General features: G+C 40.7%; 1 protein-coding gene across 10 annotated transcripts in view; it reads right to left on the bottom strand.

The window, feature by feature from the left end:
• The window catches only part of BIN1 (bridging integrator 1), a 91759-nt gene extending 79908 nt beyond the window's left edge, over nucleotides 1-11851 (bottom strand). For 2 of the 10 annotated variants that reach the window (XM_029959860.1, XM_018072559.2), the window contains exon 1: nucleotides 11665-11823. In XM_029959860.1, the coding sequence (XP_029815720.1) occupies nucleotides 11665-11748 (84 nt within the window). In that variant the 5' untranslated portion in view covers nucleotides 11749-11823. Of the gene's footprint in view, nucleotides 1-11664 lie in introns of all 10 variants that reach the window. The other 8 variants (XM_008922912.4, XM_018072558.2, XM_018072556.2 and 5 more) reach the window with 7 other exon arrangements.
• Nucleotides 11852-23494: the final 11643 nt, after the last annotated feature.

Consider the following 23494-nt stretch of genomic DNA (forward strand, 5'->3'; position numbering starts at 1 on the left):
TATCTTTTCCTTTGCTTGATAGATTTTAACAGTTAAAAAGAAAGCAGAGATATCTCCCACTTCCACCCTTTACTATTCATCCTCCCATTTATCTTTGAGAACATAAAAATGTCCTGCTCTTTCATCACCCAAGCAAATCCTGGTAAATGTAATTTAAACTTCACTTTCAAGTTTTTCCTCTTCTGTTTCATATTCTTCAGTCAGGGGTTTCAGAGAGTCAGAATATAAAGGAAAGAGAATGTAAAATTAAGAAGTCAGATGCAAGGTGTAGGACTCATCAAGCAGAGCTGGGACAGAGGCCAGTGCCCCAGCAGAGGCATCACCCCACTGCCCCGTGGTCATCGATTCAGCCATACTTTGGGCTTATTTCCACTTCTCCCTTACCTCAGGGCAGATCCTCTCTTGAGCAACCTGGATTGCTAGTCTATCCCCTGTCTCTGTACTTTTTGCTGCCAGTCTAGTCCCCCATCCAGAACCCACTATCAAATGTACCTATGCAAAGAATATAAAAATCAGAATATAAAAAGAATATAAAAAACCTGAAATAAAAATAGCACAAACAGAGGGATATTAATAGGGCAGCAGCATAAGGAAAGGAGGAGAAAAGGTGCAGCTGGAGATGACACATATCTGTGGTGATGTGGTTTAAGAGTGACGTGAAACTGCTGGCCCAGCAGGAGTAACTGGGTCGGTTCAAACTTTAGTCTGGCAAAGACAAGATTTTATCTGCAGGCACGTGGATGGAGACTCACACGAAGTGTGCAGAGTAGAAGACAAGGCAGCGAGATAACCATTCAGAAGTGGTGACTTCTTCCACCAGAACAAACTCAACACCAGAAACAGGCACCTACCTTGAGAAGCGTGGGAGATTAAGAATCTTAAGAGCTTAAACTGGCTTCAGACTTCTAATGCTTCAACCTTGACACCTTAAGCAGATGGCCCAGTTCCAGAGGTGCTGAAAACTCTCAGCTTCACCAGTATTAGGGTCATCCTGACCATTCAGTCTTGGTTTGTCAAGTCTGGGGTTCACAGGCTGCACGTCTACCACTCTACCACATAAATGCCCAAGAGACAGACCACTGAACTGACAGCTGTTAGATGTGCTAGTGCAACCAAGCCATATGCAGTTGTATGCCTAATTCATAACTTTACGTGCAATTTTTTTCTACTTAGTTTGCTCTTATGCAAAGCAGGCAGCTAAAACCACTGAATTCTTGAGTTCCCACTATTCAGCCAACCAGAAACTGTATCTATAAATATCCTGTAAATAAAGAAGGAGGAAATGTCAGTCTCCAAGAAAGCAGGTAAATTTCCACCCTACCTGCTGTCTGCCCAGCTTTAAGAAGATACCAAATAGAGATCAAAAAATGCAGGCACAACTGTGGAGCTACACAGTAGCTACATCATAGCTCTGTAGTTAATAAGGCCAAATGGCATCACTTAAATCATTTGGCATCAGTGTGACATTCCAGGCAACAGGATTTCAGCAACATCAATGTCTATTACTTGGGTAGGCATTTAACACAGCTTAATTAAACTCTATCTATAGCCAACAGTAACACTAGCAAGAGGAATAGATAGTATAAATAGTGCTGTTTGCACAGATCCCCCTTCTCAATTCCTCTGCCTCCTCCTCTGCAACACTCATTTTATATGCTGATACTTTTGCAAGAAGTATTTTTATTTTTATGCAGGCCCTAATGAGAAATGGAACAACCAAACCAGGAAAAAACATAAAAGGCATTTGAGGCCATGTGTGAGCTGGAGAAAGAGATAAAGGAGCAGGTGTGTGCTAGGAGGGAGAGGGGCAGAGGAGCTCTTATAAGGCAAAGCAATGCTAGAAGAGGCATTCCAGAAGAGACAGGCTGGATGCAGAGCCTTTAGAGGCTAGGAAAGCTCCTGTATGGGTTCACAACCACCTTGCTGAACAAGGATGGGAGTTTCTCGAATGCAGGACAGATACAGAACACGTAACAGGCACGATGGGGTGAAGGGAAGACACAGACAGTTGGAGCAGACATTGAGACTCCCTGAGTTGGAGGGCAATAGCTGCAAGGGATCAGACCTGGGGGAGAGATTTAGGCACAGTGCACTCCACAGCCCACAGGTTGGGTTAGAGAGTATGGTTTGTCCCATCAAAGTGAAAACATAGGGATTAACATAGATGATCAGCTCTTGGTTATTCCCAAGGGGCTTTTGAACAGGTCTTTTTCCTTTCCACCCAAGAGGACTGCTTTTACTTCAGCAGAGCTGAAGGATGGGTAACAGCAAATTGGAGAACTGCGCTTGATACACAAAGTTCTCCTGCTGTGAATGAGTGTTAAGTCCATCAGCTTCTTCGCCAAAGCACTTGCTAAGAATCTGGGCTGTGCTGTTTTTGGAGAGTAAAATCACCACAAAGTGCTCCCCAAAGAGCATCCTCAAAAATTAAGGCCTCAAATGGAGACTTGGGACTGCCAGCTTAGAAGACATTCCAGCTAAAAACACCCCACCACCAAGTCAATCACCTTCATCCAGCACGGCAACAGCTCTTTTAACCTACCATACCCACTGCCTCATCAAGAGGGCATCCAGCCCTGATAACACACACTTCCTCTCTGAATTATTATGGTCACCAAGGGTCAGGGAATAAGGAGATCAAAAGCCTGCAGTTTGGCAAAAAAATTCTAGTTCTGGCAACTGACTCCAATACCCATTCACAGACAAGTCCCAGACCATGAGCAACTGAGTGCAGCATATCACTGCAGGGCTCTATGATCAACTGGTCACGTCACCCCAACTGTCTCTGACTCCCACCACAGTCAGACTTCAAACCCTCCCCTCCCAGCCTGTACATACAGCTGTTTTTCCTCTCCAAAGAAAGACAATCTATTTTTCCAATTTCTTCAGCTCATTTTCATAAAAATTTTACTGTTCAAAAATAGCCCTCCACCCTTGCCTACAAAGCAATCCTTATCAAACTTCTGCAAAAATATCTGAAAATCCTTTTAAGTCTTCTGGAATACAGAGTTTTACTGAAACAAACCAGAATTATTTTAAGTAACTAAGACTATCCAGTATTTACATTAGAATTTTTTTAGGATAGGGAATGGCCATTTTTGTTAATACACAATGCAATCACACTGTAGATACTAACAAATAATCATAATGTCTGTAAACATGATGAGGGAAACATTATCACAGTGGATATATCCTCTTAATGGTTCGAGTTTGTTAACACACACTGCTAAACTTGGCCTTTTGCAATGGCTGTTCAGTCTAAACAGATAGAAAAGAGAAAACTCCCTTGTATCCTCCTACTGTAGAGGTTGGTTCAATACACAGAAGAACAGTCATTTCACTCCTCTGCTGAGGGAACTGTACCTTAAGGAGTGTTTCAGTGCAGAACCCAAGGGTATTTCTCCACCTGAATGATTTTAAACTCTTCCTGAGCACTCTTCCTCTTATAGAAGCTGCCATCCCACTCAACAGAATTTTTCCAAAAACATATTTTCAAGTAACCTTTGAAATATGTTGTGCCCTGCTACAGTAACTCAAGCCTATTTTGGGCCTCTTGTATCAGAATCAACATTTGGACCAGAAGGGTCATGTTGCACCCACAGAGGGTAAAGAAAGTATCTCCCCAAGAAAACATTTGACTGCCTGAAAATTCAAAATTAATGAGCTGAACATTCCAATTCCAGGAAAGGAATTCCCCAATTTTTTTTAAATATACTGTTTTTTCCTCTCAAAATATTGCCCATTTTCCCCCCATAAGTACTGAAGAAATAGGAATGGAAATAAGACTGGTCCTTCCACGCTCAGACTCGTGGAGCTGGTAGGATCAAAAGACTTTAAAAGTTATAACATTCAGGAATAGTTAACTTTACCTACAGGGGTACTAGAGAGTTACAGAACTGGCATATCTGCTAAGTGAAAAAGACGCAAAGATCTACATTTTCTTCAAATGCCAGTCTTTATACCTTATTCAGCATGTTTATCAGTCACTGGCACCATTCCAAATAAATCCAACAAGACAGAATTGCTACTTCACTCCACAAATACCATCAAACTCAGCTCTGAGTTGGTTAAGTCACAGATTATTGTTTCTGGCCTAATAAAATGTGCAATCAAGCCAAGTAGTACAAAGGAAAAAAAAAAGCGTAAACACTTCTAGCTGTGTTTTCAAACAGTGTAGTTTCTGTACCATTGAAGTTCCCTTTCCATCCCTGATGGCAAACAAGCCTTCAGCTCCCTCTAATACAGTTTCAAAGTAGAGTATTAGCAATTGCCCAGTGAAAAATGTTTGTACTTCAGCTGTATCAACCTCTAATCTCTCTCCTAAAGAGCTAACTTTGAAAACAACTGAGAAACCGGTGTGGCTCTTAAAGCAAGTTTAACAAAAAGTTCTAAACATACTTAAAATAAGCAAACCAAATATGATCAGTGAAGAGTTACCAAAAAAATAAATCATTTCAGAACAGGTTACCAGCTTTCTGAATTTGCACGTCAATTCCTTGCAGGGAGGCCAGTACTTCAGAATTCGATTTCTGCGTATCATCAAGAGATTAAATACAGCCCATGGTTTTCACAGAGGGATTAGTTGTTGTTAAGCACTTCTTTCCTCCTTATTGGTAAAGTTTGCACTCTCCATCCTGCCTGGCAGCCTATATTAAGAACACACTGCCACCCAGACTTCTCCTTTCTTGTAAAGAAAGGGACAAAAAGAAAGGCGACACTGTCTGGCTTTCCTGACTCTCATGACTCTCCTAACTGCACTTCTCTGGAAACACCAACTTGCAAAAACTTTAACCTGCCAGCCGCAGGTCTGAGTAAAGTTTACTCCAGCACAGCCTAAGTAGTTGAAAAATCTATGTTATACATGTGTACTTGCAGAGGTCTGAGCAAACACAGTATCTATTCCTCATTTCATAAGCTGCTTCACAGTGATTCTGTGAGACCTCTGTCTAGGTCTGTGAATGCCAGAAGTTCTGGGTTTCCAGTTTTCCACAAAATATAACTAACTCCCTGCACTGGCAAATCCTTCCTCAATGCAAGCTCTCAACATAATAAAGGAGAAACTCAGAAAAAAAAGGAGAGACAAAGGGAAAAAATTAATAAAACAACTGTAAAACTTAAGCAGGTTGAAGAGTTTCTATTCCCAAGTGCCAGGGCTGTTCCTTCAGACCACAGAACTACAAATCTAAAGAGAGGTATTTTCTGAGTAGCAGCTAAGAAACAAAACTATGCAAGCAAGTTGGCATAATGACAATGTAAGCCAAAACACAAAAAATACTCATCAATCCTATTTGCTGCTAATAAATACATTTTCAATTTTTCTCCGGGAATGTGGGGCAGAACCTACCCTGAAGTACTTGCCAGCTTTGTGAAGATCAAACAGCTTCAGAGGCTAGCAAAGACAAACATGTTCCAAGGGAAACCTGAACTGTCTGAGGTCCATCAGTCATTTGGATGCCCCTGCTGAAGAGACACCTGACAAGATTTATTCATCCCTTGCACCACTGCCAATAGTTCAGGCATATCTGCAGAAGTTCCTCACTTCCATTCAGACAGTATTAAGTAGTCAACTAATACCACATTTAAAATTTACTTTAACTAGTAAGACAACAGAAATTACTTCACTCTCTCTCTCAACCCTTTCCTGTGAGAGATGTTCCCTTTTAGCTCAGTACTATGAATGCCAGAATAGTACAGGTTTGCTGGCACTCGTGCATTTAATATTGCAGGTATTGGAGAAAATCAAATATACAGGCCCTCAAGAGAAGGCTAAAACACAGCCTGATGTCAGAACGGACCTGGATGCACTATTCTACCTCAGAGAGTGTACCAAGTATGCTTTATCCATATTTTAATATTCGTTCCCATCTCAGTGCTCTGGGGTAGAGAATCCACAGTCAACATTAGTACAGTCCTATCCCACATGAGAAGCAGCTGGTCTGCACACTCTGAGCTGGCCAGCCCACTTAGGGACCTGAGCTGTGGTCAGTTCAAGATGACAGATCTCTCTGTTCTGCTTGGGCATGGTCATGTTAAGTTGTCAGTACAGAATTTCTGGGAAGACAGACTGATCCTTCTAGGCACAGGTAGACAGCCAGGACTGTAAGATGATCCTTGCAAAGTTGCAGAACTCACAGAGTGGGCAGCTCAGGTGTCTGGTCACCATCATGACAGCGGAAAAAATAGCCACTTTAATACCTGTTAACCTAAGATACCTTCTTGTCACTCCAGAAGTTTCTAGAACCAGAGCTTTATTACAGATTTGATGCCAAGCAACAGTCTTGTCTCTCTGTCCAAAGAACCATGAATAAAGTAAAATTTGCATTATTCCCAAAGACCCCAGTCCAGCTAGATGCTGAACATCTCTGGCTGCGCTCAGCTTTCCTCAATGGCTTGGCCAGCCATGTCATCTGCAAGTCACACACCAAGAGCAACCCTGATGTTGGGGGGAAAAAAAGAAAATATTTCTGCCTAGAAACACAAACCTTGCCTAACAGTCAACATGCAGGATGGAGAAGCCAGACAAGTTTGATGTCACCCCCTGAGAGATGAGGTCTGTAACACTAACTCTATACAGCCTAGAGCCTCACTGAGAAGAGATCTTCCAGATCCCACTTTATAAACTTGATCTCACAGGAACTGCATTGAAGAGGATTGGCCGCAAGACTGGAACTTACAGGGAACATAAAGTGATGAGGAATAGGGCTGGGCCTTTTCCAAACAGAAAATTCATCCATCCATGAAATTCTGCTTCTTAAAAGAAATTTGTTAACAACAGCCAGACAGAGGGGCACCTTCAGCAGGGCACTGTAAGCACCCTGCCAATCAAACCATTCCATGGGCAAGGAAACATGTGGAGCCTGGTTTCCTATTTCACCTCCTCCCTGCCCCATGCAGATTATCTGATACCAGTAATACAGTCTGAGCTCATACTGGAATCATCTGTACATTAGGGGCATTAGTTCAGATCTCTCTCCTCTATCCAGTGCCCATTTTCCAGCAACCCTTAGGCACAAAGTATCTTTAAGACTCCACCCACCACCTAAGCCCTGCATTCTTGAGAAAGCAAGCTAACAGAAATAAATAAAAAGCCCTTTTCTTGTCATCTGGGGAGTAGCTCAGGAAAAACACAAAAAGTTTCATGCCAGATCAGTAAGAGAACAATTCTTGTAGCTCTTCAGGCTATTTGTACTTCACTGCCACAGCAAGTCCGATTGCATAGGGTAGAATGGTTTGGTGGCAAAGACAAACAAAAAAACATAGAACCTTTGAAGAGATGGAAGGATCCTGAAGGAAAACCAGTAAGGAACTTCTCCCAAGTAGGTAGATATGATATTTCTCAATAATAGAGCTTTCTGCATCTACCATTTTTATTTAAATCCTCTCTCCCTATCTGCAGTTTCTACAGATCAGGCAGCCTCTGATAGCTGAATTCTGAAGACAGCTGTATTTAAATTTGGTTTAAGGTTCTTGGGTGCTTCTCATTGGTATAGACTCCCACCTGCTTCCACAGGGCTGAGATTTCATTCCAGGTATTCTCTCCTGCCATTCTCCACCTATTGGAACTTGTCTTGGAAGGAGAAAAAAAGTCTTATCAGGGCAAACTCAAAATGCAAATCATGCCTTCTGCAAACCCCATTCCACCCAAACCACAATCTGTGAGACTAGGACTGCACAGCACAGCCTCCTTGGACTGTGCAGCCAAAGGAGAGCAGAACTTTGCTCAGGCAGATGGTTTAACCAGGAGAGCTTGAAACACAGATGTGGGTAAATAGCGGTAGGATAAAGTAAACCAAGAACAGAAAGCAGAAGTGACATCTCATGGCAACACAGCAATTCAGTGGCAGAGTCTACAACCTAAATGTGATACCCTAACACAAGGGAGTTTGGATGTCCAAACTAAACTTTGCCAGGTCCTGGAAAACAAAGCCTTCTCCTTTGGTTAGGGATGGAGAGAAAAAAAGGGGGCCTTTTTGGTACATCAGAGTAAAACCATGACAAAATATGACAATCTATTCATGCCACAGAACACAGACTCCTCATTTTGCCCAGCTATATAACAAAAAGTGAGAGACCACTACTACTATAAGATAGGAATTTCCCATGCTCAATCTAAATAAAAATAAGTTCATCCCTTTATACTCCTTTCTACACAAAAAACCTCCAAGGCAAAAAAACCCAAACAAACAAACAAAAAGCCACCAAAACAAAAAACCAAACAAACAATCAAAAACCTCCCAAAACAAAACAAAAACAAAACAAAACACAAATAAAAAAAACCAACCACAACTTTCTTTCCAATGTCAACTTTACATACAGCCAACACCATCTTTCCAGTCTGAATCTCTGCCTTACGTGCTGAAGGAAAGAGCTTGATCCTGTGAGTAGGACCCTCACCACCAGTCAAGTTACTAACCCCCAGTTCATTTACTCTCCGAGGTCCTCCTGGAACCCCGCAGAGGAGTTACCCTCACACTAGAATTGCGTGAAGTCATCAAAATTCTGTTTGAATTTGTCCAAAGCATGTGCAGACTGACACATCCAGAAATGGGACATTCACAGAGGAAAATGAGAAATGTGGAAATCAGGGAGATTTTTAAAAATTTGAAAAGTGTAAGATAGAAATTGGTCACAAAGCAGAAACATAAACTTTAACCACGATGATGGATCACAGACATAAAGAATAAGCCTCACTAGCAAAGTTTAAAATAGCTTGCAAACACAAGGCTCCCTCTAAGACACCGTGACAGTGGAGGCATTAAAATTTTACTCCATTTTAAGAAGTTTAGAATTACAAAAGGTCCAGAGCTCAACATCTCAGAAAATCCTTCAGCTAATAGAATAGAAGATGACTTCCAGCCTAAATATCCTAATTTACCCTAATTAGTTGCTAAAGGTGATATAGGAGTTAGCAACGGTTAAGTGACTCCTTTCTGCAGGTGGGTTCCCCTGGGGACAGTGGCATCAACTTATTTGATACATTTCACTGGCTAATGGACAAATTATTGCCCAGTATTGTACTTGAGGCTACCTCTGAGTAGAGACAAAGGTTAAATGCCCAAACCATTTGCAAACAGCACAGTCAACCAATCTGCCCCATTATTTCCTGTGGAATTGCTAAAGTGTCTTCCAAAAATAGCCAATAGTTTTGCTGAAAGGATCAAAACAAACAGCACTTCTGAAGGAATATCTTACATAGTTTACATAATAGCCATCTCAGAAGGGAAAAAAGGATGTGTACAGTGTTTCAGAGTGAATTCTGCATGGAACAAAAAGACATCACTCTTTGCTTAACACGAGGCTTAAATTCACCATGAAGGAAACTGCTGAGGTCAAAGCCTCAGGGCTCAAGTTGAGAGGGAGATATCATTCGAAAGGGAAGAACTTTTATCCTAGATTCACATAAAAATAAGATATGTAAAAGGAACACTGTCAGCTTGTTTAAGTCTCAAAAAGGAAAAGTTCAACCCAGTCAGCATCCCTTCCCAAAAAATTAATACATTTTTAAGTTGTGTACCCAGATCTACCTCTGCACATTTCTGCTTACCTTCTTTCTTATTATTTAACACCTGGTCCTTATCCCTTGACACTTGGTTTACCCTTCCTGCTAAACACAGTACCACAGTTAAAAACTAAATACCACAAGAGTAATATCAGTACGGTGTCATAACCACTGATGAATTCCGTGGCACATCATATTCAGCTGTATCCTTCCTCACCACCTGAAAGTTAACATTCACGTATTTGTCTCAGTCAAAGTCTGTCCCTCAGAGACATGTGTAAAATTCCAACACTTCACTAAGGAAGAATTGTTACAGATGATACTGGAGCAGTATGAGGGGGCAAGTCAGAAGATGAAGCAAGCAATACCATCTTTTTCTTTTCTGAGAGCCCAGAGAGCAAAGTTGTTCTGTTTGCATTAGGATAACAACAGCTGAAGGGCCTAGAATTTGTGTTAGCTTATTAAGCAAGTGTTATGGGTTTTTCCTTTTCTCCTTAAGGGAAAATAAGCTGTGCTTTCTTCTGTGTAAAGAGATAAGAAACCGTTTTCAGATCCTGGAAATCATTTGCCATACACAGCTAAACACTCGATTATTACTGTTGTCCTCATTCTCACAGCCCCAGTCACCACCAGGGCGTTAGTGAGGAAAGTCAGGAAGTATGCTAGATCGCCAGCTGAGAGAAATTTGTGGAAAATTATCCCTAGGAAAAGGACCTGTGTGCCTTCAGATAAGAAGTCAGGGAAGGGCTTGGCAGGCCACACTTGGCTCCAAGCTGCACCAGTAAGTACAATAACTTCATCAGAAGGCCAAGGAACTCAGCCTTTACCACCTACCTTAATATTAATTACAAATATGGTTGCCATCTGGTGGCTAACACAGAATGAAGTTAGCATCTGCGATGAGTTCAGGACCAGGTATCAGGACACAGAGTCCCTGTTCTGTCCCCTCTGGAACCACAGTAAGGTGAAAAAAACCACAGATGTGGCCACAATGACTCTTATGTACAGAGTGAAGCCAGGACCTTGCTGCTGCAGTTCCATACTGGACCTGCTAGTCACTTGGGGTGTTTTCCAAGCAGTCAGGCAAGTTCAAATAATGCTCCTAGTCTTGGTAAGTGAGCTAAAACTAGTGGATACAGCATGTGCTACATTAGGCCCAGCTGGTTTGGACTGCCATTCTGACCCAGCAGCGTTTTTGAAGTGTCAGAGACTGGTACAAGGCTCAGGCCAGCACTGCATCTAATCCCAAACCTCCTAGATTTAATCTAGCTGCTAAAGATAACTCCCCGGGGAACAAGAGCAGCAGTGGGCAGATTTGTTCTCCCTCCCTCCCTCAAAGATGCACCAGTCCTTATTCAGTCAATGTCATCTCACAGCAAACCACTGAAAAACAAGACGAGCGTGCCTGCGATAGAAGCAGCTGATCAATGTCCCTGCGTAAAATGCCCGATAATCCCTACAGAGAGCAGACATCTGGCATCAGATGCAGCATGCCAGAGAAATGAACACGAAAAGTATCCATTGCATATTCCTGGCACCTTTTGCTGGCACAGGGCTGGATGGAGAGCAGCGAAAGGGCCCTTGGGATTCAAAAATCTCCCCTCTCTCAGCAGACATCGGCACAATCTTTAAAAGCTGTATGGCTTTGGCTTTACCACCATTCCAAAATCAGGAGCTCAAGGTCAGTACATTAAGTAGCGACTATTATGCTTTGCTGTTAGAAGATAAGCAGCAGTGTCCACCTCCTTTTCCTCACCATCTTTTGAGGTTACGCATTTAGTGCTATGGTATAATACAGAACTGCTCGTGAAAATGCTGCATAAAGCACAACCTAAATACCATAAAAAGAAGGTCTCCTCCTTGCTGAAACAATAAGCATCTACAGATCCAACACAAGCGTGCGGCGCTCCGTCCTCCCTCCCCGCTCCCGGCTGAATCCGATGCCATGTTTCTGCAGGCGGACGGTAAACCCTTACCGCTCGCAACAGGGATATTCTCCATTCTCGGGATGCAAAGGGGCCCTAATTCCGCAGGCAGGGAAAGCAGCTGCCAGTCCCCCGCCAGCACCCACTGCGAGACGCATCCCTGCTTCGGGGAGGGGTGTCATACCCGGTACCCGCATCCCCCCAACCCCGCATCCCGGGGATGCCCCCCTTATTCCAAACCTTCTCCTGCGCCCGGGTCAGCTTCTTCTGGACGTTGCTGGCGATTTTCCCGGCCGTGACCCCCTTGCTGCCCAGCTCGGCCATTTTGCCTTCTCTTTTTAACGGGCGGCTGCGAACGACGGACCGCCAGGAAGGGGGGGAAAACCCGGCGGGCAGGCGATGGCCCGACCGTCACCGCCACCTCCCGCCTGCCCGTCCTCCCTGCCCGGCCGCCTTTTAAAGGGATAGTGCTGCCGTAAAGGGAGAAGGGATGGGGGCAGATTTTGGTCAGATTTCGCCCACCCTGCCTGCCCCCTCCGGGTCCCCACCGCCGCCTGTCCCGCAGGGGGCAGGCAGGGTGGGAAAGTCTGGGAAGCATCGCAAGTGATTCATCTTAGGTGACGGTAGGAGTTTGCTGTCCATTTCATCCTGCAGCAAAGCAACATTTTTATTTAAAGAGAAAGGGAAGGATATCTGGAAATTAATCGAAGCCCTGATTTTAAAAGGCAAGCTGAAATTTCAGAAGATTCCATCCTTTAATCATAGAATTATTAGGGTTGGAAAAGACCTTTAGGATAATTGAGTCCAACCGTTAACCCAGCACCATCGTGTTCACCACTACCATATCCCCAAATGCCACATCCACACACATTTCAAACACTTCCAGGTATAGCGATTCCACCATTTCCCTAGGCAGCCTCTTCCACTGCCTGACCACCATTTCAATGAAGAAATATATTTTCCCAATATCCAATCGAAAGCTCCTATGGCTCAACTTGAGGCTATTTCCTCTCGTTCTACCTGGGAGAAGAGACCAACCCTCACCTGGTTACAAACTCTTCTCAGGTAGAGTGATAAGGTCTCCCCTACCTCTCTTTTTCTCCAGACTAAACAACCCCAGCTCCCTCAGCTGCTCCTCATAGGACTTGTGCCACACTTGTGCCCTTCACCAGCTTTGTTACCCTTCTCTGGACACATTCCAGATGCCTTTCTTGTAGTGAGGGACCCAAAACTGAACACAGAATTTGGGGCATGGCCTCACCAGTGCCAGGTACAGGGGGACGATCACTTCCCTAGTCCTGCTGGCCACACTATTTCTGATGCCACTGGCCAGGATGCTGTTTGCCTTTTTGGCCACCTGGGCACACTGCTGTGTATGTACCAACTTATTATGGGTGCCTGGTAAGTGCCTTCACCTCAGCCCTGTCTCTTGGAAAACTAGAATAATCAATTTGCTAGCTTGTCTCACAGGAACCTTATGATGACTACTTAGTTATATTTGTACCTAACTTGGTGCTGTGGTGGAAGCTCTTTTACATATTTTTGGATTTGCACAAGAATTTGGACTCAGCATGGCTGCACATGATGGCTGTTCCAGTTGAGGAGTAGTGGTGACAGTGGAGGGAGGTGTTTTGTGTGTCTCCACTGCAGAATACACTCCAGTGATGGGACATTTGTCAGAAAACCAACCATGACTGCACAGAGGGTTTTATATACATAACTTCCCCTGAATTCCTGCTACCTTAGTCTGTATGGTATGACTCTTCAGCTGTGTCTCAACTGCTTTTCAGAGTTGTTGCTGCTGACCTGCCCTTGTTCCCTTTCAGTGAGCCTGGACTCAGTTATACTGCCACTGCTGTCATCCCAGCAGGGTTTGGTTGTGCTTTGATAGATCTACCGGGCAAATACCTTTTGTGAAACTCTATTCCTTTACACGACAGGACAAAGTTCTGCTTCCTGGAATAGAGGAAGCACCTCAGCACTGTTATTCATATCCTAATACTCGGCCCCAAAGCTTCCGTTGGTACCACACACCAGGGCTTGGACAAGTGGAGAAGAAATTCTTTCCTTGCCTTTTTCTGCACACTCACCTTAGTTCTTTGTGAGAGCTCAGCACACAGTGTGCACACAGCACCCAGTACAGCACTGACCAATCCAGTGCTCTGCAGAAAATTTAGATATTTAACAACTTCGTCTTTGTTTAAGATGGAGACTATACCTCTTTTACCTATTCAGCCAGGCAGAGAGGGACCTGGGAGTCTGGATTGACAGGAAGCTGAACGTGAGCCAGCAGTGTGCCCAGGTGGACAAAACAGCCAATGGCATCCTGGCCTGGATCAGGAACAGTGTGGGCAGCAGGTCCAGGGAAGTGATTCTTCCCCTGTACTCAGTGCTGGTGAGGCCACACCTGGAGTGCTGTGTCCAGTTCTGGGCCCCTCAGTTCAGGAAGGATATTGAGGTGCTGGAGCAGGTCCAGAGAAGAGCAACAAGGCTGGTGAAGGGACTGGAGCACAAGTCCAATGAGGAGAGGCTGAGGGAGGTGGGGTTGTTCAGCCTGGAGAAGAGGACGCTCAGGGGAGGTCTCATCACTCTCTACAACTCCCTGAAAGGAGGTTGTAGCCAGGTGGGGGTTGGTCTCTTCTCCCAGGCAACTATCAGCAAGACAAGAGGGCGTGGTCTTAAGCTGTGCCAGGGAAGGTTTGGGTTAGATATTAGAAAGAATTTCTTTACAGAGAGGGTAATCAGGCACTGGAATGGGCTGCCCAGGGAAGTGGTAGATTCTTCATCCCTGGAGGTTTTTAAGATCAGACTGGATGTGGCACTCAGTGCCATGGTCTACCAACCACAGCGGTAGTGGATCAAGAGTTGGACTTGATGATCTCGGAAGTCCCTTCCAACCCAGCTGATTCTGTGATTCTATTTTAATTGAAAGATGGCATCTAAACCTACTTGTGTTCCAGGACAATTTCACACAGCCATTACTTTGCCAGATGAAGATTGTTGTCTCAAGTTTATACACATAGAGAGTAGTGTAGCACTCACTACTGCAAACTAAAGCCACAGAAAAATGTTGAAGGTGATAACTTGAGAGAGCTAGGCCAGATTTTCCAACTTAAATGTCATTTATTATTTCCATTTCTGCTTCAGTACTATTTCTGTTCATTCAGAACTTAAAATAAAAACAATTGTCTTTCCCAGAGCCTTTAGAAACTGTGGGCAGAGAACCTGTCAACACCTTTGTGTGAGACTTCATGAGACAGTGCCTCTGCATTTCTTGCTTATTATGACAATGGCTTTTTTTCTTTTTAATGACAAAACCTTAATTCAGAAACCAGTTTAAATCCATACTACACTTCAATTGTGTTAGTAGACATACTATTCCCATTTAATGAAATACTTGGGCATGTGTTTCAGTTGTATATGAGAAAAGTGCAGTGATCCAAGACATTCTCAGACTGAAGCGTGTGCATACCCATGATGCCACTCCATATTACAAACTGCAAATCCATTCAATTCCTTTGTGGCTTTACATTTAGTATTCATATTTCTGTATGATTAGTATTTAGTATTCACTTAGTATTCATCTTCTGTAGATAAACAACAGTGTCTGACATGCATCTGAATTTTTCCATACTTTTAGCCTTACTAGGTATTTTCATATTACTTTTTTTCTCCAACCTCATCCATAATTCAGCAGCATCTCACTACTGAGTATCATCTGGGAACATAATTAATATCCCATTTCCTCTGTCTCTCACCCCCATCTCCTCCTCCTTAGCTGAGCTTTTACGGGTGAAAGATGCACATGTGGTTAAACGTTTACAAAATAACGTTTAAAAGAGCAGATGTCTCAGGGTCAGAACACATTCCTCTCCATCCTACCTCATATATTTACTTCTCCTGCTTAGGTCTTTTCTTCAGCGAAACTGGTTTGGAAGGGATTTTTGTCTGATTGCATCCTTTCAAGTGAAAAGCAAATGATTGCAGCACATGAGCTGAAAAGAGAGTCCATGACAAACATCAGACAATTGTGAAACAAAATCATCCAGACACACATATTCACCACAATGAAAAATGATGACAAACCGTGTACATTTTAAAAGCTGGGATTAACAGCAAGCATCCACCTCTCAGCATGAGTCATTTCCCAGTTATTTCTGTGCTTGATTGGATCAGCACCAAAGCTACAGAGCATTTCCCTGGCTCCAGGTGTGTTGCAAAGGCATTCCCCCGGCATGACCCAGTGAAACCACATACTGTGAGTGGCTATGCATCTGAATGACCATATAAGCCATTTTAGCCAGGTGATATATGAAGGTTGTTGCTTTGTGAATGGGAGAGGCTTCAGTCTTGTGTCTATCCACCCTTGTACTGACCTCAAACTTACAGCATTTTACAACCTTAGAAATGTAAATAATTTCACTTAGACTGCACAAAATAATAAACATACAGGCTTGCAACTTATGTTTGTATTTGTTTGTGCTCTGTGGTATTGTAAGGCAGAGATGTCTAACCTTTTGGAAGCCATTAGTGACAGATTCTGCACAATTGAAGTTAAAAGAAATCAGACAGTGCTTATGTGCACCTCCCACAACGAGATCCATTAAGTGCAATATGTGCACAGTTGTCTAATCTATTCTAACACTAGACCCCAGGACACTTAATTTCACCTGACTATATCCAGGTAAACATATCTAGTTTAATTTGAGTCACCTTGGCTTCTTTTATAGTCAAAAGAGAGAAATCAGTACCTCCAAAGGATGAAAAAGATAAAATAAAACCTCCCCCTTAGCTGCAGCAGGAGATTAGATGAATAGCTTAAATAGCTAAAGTTAAGACAGCCAGATTGGTTATGAAACCCACCTGTAGTCCATCTCCCTGGTGACAGGATGATTCATTTACACAGTTCATGGGGAAGAAGCAAATCTGTCAAACACACTAGCACAAACACACATCTTTAACATGTACATACCACCATTGCTTTTTTACTGCTTTCTTAATTGATTAATACTCTAGTCAATAATGCTTATGTTAGGCCTCAGCCCCATAAGTGCATTTCACTTCTCAGATGTCTCATTAAAGGGAGATGAACTGCTCACCTGTTTACAATTAAACATATGCTTAAGTGCTCACTGGTTTGAAGTCTATTATTTTGTAATTTAGGTACAATTTATTCCCTTCATTGCACAAATTGTTATTACAGCTCTTTTTTTCGTTTTTATTATTATTCCTGTTTTGCCAAGTTTGTCCATCTGGGAGCAGGATGGACATGATTCTTAATTTAAATTCAAATAAATATTTAATTTTTAAAGAGTGATTTCAGCAATGTGTCCATTAACATAGTTTTATTTTTTCTGACTTGAACCTTTTAATTGTAGTTTGTGTGTTTAGAGCTACAAGCTGTGATAATCAAAATATATTCATTTCCCTGAAACTGGTGGCAAAATCTTTCCTGTATATTCTAATTCATTTAAATAAAAAAAAATTCTAAAATTAAAACAGCAGTAATCTCCACCATTCATGGAACTAGAAGTATATATTCTCTGTTCCAGTTATTAAGAAGATTAAAACCCAGTTAAATTGATTTTTGTTTCCTTTCAGTAAGGAGTTCTGGTTTTAAGTGTATAATTACTGTTTTTAAAAAATATTTAATAGAGTTGAGTTCATTAAAGATGTTTATGATAAATATAAATAAATCACTACTGAATTCTTAAAATGCTTATATTTATGCTAAATAATATTATTTGCAATAAATTATTCCAAGAATTCGGAGGCCCTTCTCCTCATGTACTAATATAATGCAAGATGGGTCTATTTCAATCACAATTTCTTGTTGTATTCAAAGTTGAATTTCAAATATTAAACAACCTGGTTGTTTGGATCCATAGTTTTGTTCCGACTCTAACCCTGGCCATAGCACTACAGGTCAGTTGGCCTCACTCACTGCCAGCACCACTCTCTTGCTTCAGTGATGTCAGTTGAAGGATTAACTTAAGACCAACACCTTGAAAACAACAAATTACACAAAACGTGTATGTAGCAAAATCTAATCGAGTTCTGATTCAACCCTGACTGCCTAAACAGCCTGCTTACCTATTTTTCCATTGAAGATCATGCATTCTTCTGGGACAACATTCTGAAAGAGCTTGCAAAGGTGACTTCTGTCTTTCCTTTTAACCTGATAACATTATCAAGGGTAAGTCGGATATCAACTTCACCACTATCTAGTTTGCCTTAGAATTCCTTTCTGACTGACTGTATTCTCATGGAAACTCTTTGTTCTCTCACAGAAAGCTGCTAGGAAGGATCAGGAAGTTTCTGCCATAAAAACAGTAGATAAAACCTTGTTGATTAAGTGTTCTGTCCTTTAAACCTAAAGCAAAATGAAAGAACTTTGATTTAAAAATAGTGTCAAAATTCCTATGTGCCCCATTGTGCAGGAAAAGAAGGGATTTGGCACATATGAAGCAATTCTTTTTTCACTGTCATCAATCAACATGGAAGTAGGCAAGTGAATCGTGCTTCCTTTGGAAATTACTCTGAGAATTCTGGAAGTCTTCTACTATTTATTGTAATATCTTAAAAACTAAAATTAATTAAATACTCAAATAGATAGGCCAATTTGTCCTCATCTATAACTATGGTAGAAGACCTGGCCCATCTGATGGAATCACACGAAGGATATCATATCATCAGGATACCATATAACAGCACAAACTATCAGTGAAATAAATAAGATATTTTCCATAAAACATACATGCACAAGGTTTCATACTTGTGATAATCATACCAGGTAGACTTATGTAATTGTCACAGTTGCCCCAGTTGTGATGTCTTCTTCCTTGCTTCCCTTTACTGAGAGCCTCATTTCATTTCCTTGGCAATGAAATTGAGTGACTTATTCACTGAAAATTATTTATGAGAGCTATCTCACCTTCAATTAGTCAACTCACTATCAACACGAATTTGTTCAGTTTTAAAAATTATCCAACTCATTGCTTTTGAGATCTGGGATTCGATTTTTCAGAAAATTAAGATGGTAACTTTCTGGTTTGGGCACGTGCAGTTTTCTGCAATATCCAATATACTATTACTGTAAAATGTATTTTATTTAATATTTACTGACATTTATAATAGTGTTTTCTTAGTCCTGGATCAGGACTGAACTGCAGAAAATACAGCATAGAAAAATGTAAAAAACAATTATATTTACCTGTAACAACTCAGCCATTTCCACCAGATTACTTTATCAACTCTCTAAAGACTTTCATAAAGACTCAGTGAAAAACAGTGAAGGCCTCAAAAGAATCAATGATCCACAGTAAGTAACTTAAAAATTAGCAGTACTTCTCTGCAAAAGCCATTTTCAAAGTCACTAGTTTTACTAAAGGTAAATCAATACAAATGTTTGCATTTCTGGTAAAAAAAATCCTATGCAGAAAAACAATGCTTCTGGGTATTATGGGGACTTTGAGGAACTTTATGCATGTGATTTATTTTTGACATCATTATTTGGTTCACACCAAAGGGTTAATTTCCAGTGGAAAGTACAGGCTCAAGAGATTAAAAGTAGATGTTTACTGTAGTAAGCCTTCATGCATTGGGATCACTTATATTATTTAAATACCAGCTGCATCACTCAAATATTCCACCTTAAAAATAATGTGGGTCCATGCATTGTAATGGTATGCATTTGGAAAACCAGGAGTGAAGTATAAGCCATTTTGAGAGAAAAGAGCAAACAATCCCATCAAAATGGTTTTTACTGCGAACAGCTCTTTGTTATTACAAGCTCAATTCTTACTTAAATTCTAAATACTATACTCAATTGATGTAGGTACTTAGCTGTTTCCAACTCTGGTAAATTAGCACATTTCTTCCACTCATGGGCAAATATTTGATCCATGATTGACAATGGAATAGAGTCTTAGAATTGAGGGTCACTTAGTTAGAATTTATATATTTCTCTTTGCAAATTTTGTGACGTTTTTCCATGTCATGCAATGCTCTGACATGTTCAAGTCTCCCTGCCAAATTCAGCAGAAAACATTTACAGTGTCCTTGAGGGTTTGATATGTCACAGCCTTGTGCAGTTATCAAGGTCATCAGCATGCTGGAAGTATAAACTTAGATGTCAGCCTAAATTTCTGGTTTGTTTTCAGACCCCATTTTGAAACAAGGCAACACTACCAGATAAATGAACCAAACGTATTGTGAAAATTTTTCTTAACGTGTCTTTGCACAACTGATGGAAATGCATACTGTTTCTGCTACTGTACTCTAAAAGCCAAAGGACAAGTCTGGAAATGTTGCAGCATCGGAGGATCTTTACTATGAATTTTGCAATACAGGATGCTCTTTCAAACCCCACCTTTTGGAATCATGGGAATTGGTGTACAGACAGGAAAAAATATCAAAATCTGAAACCCAAAAACTTAAAACCAAAGAAGGGTAGGGAGAATTAAGCCATCACTTCAATGCTTTCATTTATTTTAAGGCATTCATGGCCTTGAGTCACAACCTACACCTTTTTCTTGGGCATGGAGGTAAAGATAAATTTATTTTAGGTATTGCAGAAATGTCCTGCTTGGAAAACAAGCTTCCAGAAACTGGTAGCAAATAGAAACCCAAAAGGCAGCTGTTAAAAGTGAACAGTATTTTTGGTCTACATAGCACTAGTGAGGTCCGTCACATTAAGACAAAGCTAACTGCCTGGATAAGAATAATCTTGCACAGCATTGTCTTCTGGATGTATGCATGATGCGACATCTTCTGAGATCCTAAATTTAAAACAAACAAAAATATTCCTTCCCAGCATGCCAACAAGATCCGGGTTTACCAAGAATTACATGGTAAGAATTTAGTAAGGCAAGCAACCGTACATACCCTAAACGGAGCAACAAGTAGGTACAAGCCACTTGCAAATCCTACCAATACTACATCTACTTAGAGCCTCATAGGGGTGTGGCAATCCTAAAACCACATCGTTCTTTCCTGCTGAAATTACATATTTGCATTCTATTTAGAAAGCTTTTTTTAAAGAGGAGGAGAATAAGAAGGTTTGACCTTGCCATTAATGAAATATTTCCTGGAGATATTTAATTAATTATCCTACGCACAAAACTCACAGCAAACAAGTCTTCATCTTCCTATAAAAATATCAGAAAATATATGTGTAAACAGACACAATTCATGCTTTTACACAATATGGAATGGAACCATGCCCTAGACACATTTTGATAAAGCTAATCAGATAAGTTGTACTCTTTTTAAAAAAATATTTTACAGGTTTCTTCTCATTGCAATGGAAGGATAGAGACTGTTCTTTGGACACAAGTACTAGTCCCACATTATCTTGCAATTAGAGGTTGCTATCCATCCCATAGGAATGTCCAGCTGATCACAAAGACTATACTGAATATGTATTTGTCTTGGCCCCTTGGTTAGAAACAATAGTCACTAAAAACACCAATCAGAATCACAGAAACCAACCAAGGGAAGTATCTTTTAGCTAGCAGTTCTTACCCCTTGTTGAGTTGCCATCCCCTTAAAAAATAGTCCATAAAAACAGTAAAATCTGATAAGGCTTCCTTGTTTTAGTCCTTCTTTACAAATTCCTGAGAAATAAATAATGGATTCTCATTGCTCCCTGGTGCTGATGCTAAACATCACTCTTTCCAGTCAAGTTGTCCAACATTAAATTTCCAAACTTTAGATGCCAAATACATGTTAATAAAGAATTGGAGGGTACTTTCATTTGTTGCCTTATCGTAAAGACATTTAAAAATAATGAACTCTTTTCTCCTCTCTTTTTTCCTAACACTATGCAGTTAAAATAATAGTCACAAAAACAAAGCAAAGGCCTAGGAAAGATTTTCTCCTCTGAGAAGTAGCCAACTCAGTGGAAAAGCCTTAGGACTCTGACCTGACCCATCACCTGGGAAACATAAGGTTATTCCCCATTCACCATATATTTTTCTGTAATTTAATTCATTTTAATGTTGCCTGAATTGAACAATTGATATTTTATCACTTCTCATGGCAGAAACTCATTAATAGACCACTATTTTCGGTACCACTGTAAAGATGACTGTGTGCTATTTGTAATTACATAATAATTATATTATTTTATATATATATATATATCTCCAAATAATAGCATAAATTTCATTTGGTCTCTCCCACAGTATTAGGTAGTGAAATGCCAACATCAAAAAATAATTATGAATGTACGTAATACCAAATTATGCATCAACACAACTGCAGTAATTACAAGTACCACTCTTGTATTCCAATGTGGCCCTGTGTCGTGACAGATTAAAACATTAATCTCTACTATGCACTCGCCAATAAATCCTTGTCAATCAAGGTGACCCAATCTCAGAAGATACAGAGAGTGGAATTTAACAAGCTGAGACTGTTCGGAGTGAACCCAAAATTTACAGCCTTGAAAACATACAAACATTAGAGACATTTGCTTTGGTAAAGCAGTATGGATGTATTAAATCTTTCCTGCCTCAACTTAATCTGACAAAGCCAATGAATGGAAAACTGTAACCATTCTGTGCAGTCTTCCCTGGTGAGGTGATTGATCAGCTGCATCACAATATGTGTTAGAAAGCTTTGCCAAGTGAGATTCTTGTCTCAGAAATCTGCAAAGTTGGGATATTTTGTAACCACCTTTAAAATACAGTGTACACTTTCCAGAGCCAGCATCTATTTATGTTGCAAAACTAAGCTCACTAGCAACTAGTAAATGAATATTTCTTGGATTAATTTGGTGCCTTCTTTCTGTGTGAAAAGAATTGCATGTTATTCCATACAACTTCATCTGAAAATAACTGGTGTTTGATAGAGTTATCATGATTACTATCCATATATTATTTATGAATGTGTGATCATAAAAGAAACATCTCTAAATGTGATAGTGAATTACTGAATGCTTTTTCAGTGGTATCTTAGGTGAATATTTTTAACCAAGCCCTTCCAGATATATGTAACTTATTCCCCACATACCTTTTTGATTCTCTAACATCTAGACTTAATGCTTCTTTTTTGCATCTGGGATGAGACTATCTCTGCAGTATCTGGGAATCTCCAAGCAAATTCAAGTGTTCACCCCTATCTGCATAAAGGAGACAAAAAGACTCACAAGCTGAGCTACTGAGAGTAAGAAAGAGTTGTCTAAATATTTCTTATCCTGAGATCTAACTGTGGTGGCAAACATTCTCTTGTAGTGTTTATCCCTTAGACACTTCCTTCCAAAATCCCTGATTCCAGCCTTCCTTTTATCTGAATAAAGTGGGCTGCTTCAGTGAGTTTACACTCCAATGTAATTGTTTCCCAACTACATAAACACTTGACAGCAAACACTGTGTTTCAAACAATTGCTAAGACTGGTACAAATACCCTCTAAATGGTGTCAGAAGATCTACTCTTCACTGCAATGTTTACCACAACAGTGCCTGAAAAAGTCAAATATCTCACTCAGTTATTTTCTGTCTCCTATAGTCTTATCTTACCCAGACTGTGATCTCTTCAGAGTAGGAACTGTCTTTATTTTGAATTTTGCATGATAACAGGTAGAGTGTCAAAGCTCAATGATTAACAAACTCCGTTAAAGACAAATCTCAGCAGAAGGCATACAGCACTGCAAAGGCTGGATTTTTTTCTAAGGGAGCCCACGTGAAACTTTGGACATACTGTACTTTTTTTTACATGCAAATTCCCATTCTAAACAAGCATACACAAAAGATGAACACAAATTGAGCACGTTTGCACATGCAAGGGCTAAGAATCCTTGTCAAACAAGTATAACCAAACTACTGTATTTTTGAGAAGATGTAGTAAGTACCTTTCTTTTAGCCATGTATATATAATTCCTTTTTCCATAGATACGTAATCACAGACTTTCACTAAGGAATACTATGGAGGCAGCACCACCTAGTGGTACCAAAACCACAGTGTAGTATTTTCAATGGTTTCCTTGAAGAGAATTCCATTGGAAACATAGAAAAAACTCTCAGATTAAATTATTTTTTAAAATACCCACATGACACCTACATGTTTT

The sequence above is a fragment of the Manacus vitellinus genome, unplaced genomic scaffold (assembly GCF_001715985.3).
Source record: "Manacus vitellinus isolate BGI_N305 unplaced genomic scaffold, ASM171598v3 scaffold_22_pilon, whole genome shotgun sequence".
NCBI lineage: Eukaryota > Metazoa > Chordata > Aves > Passeriformes > Pipridae > Manacus > Manacus vitellinus.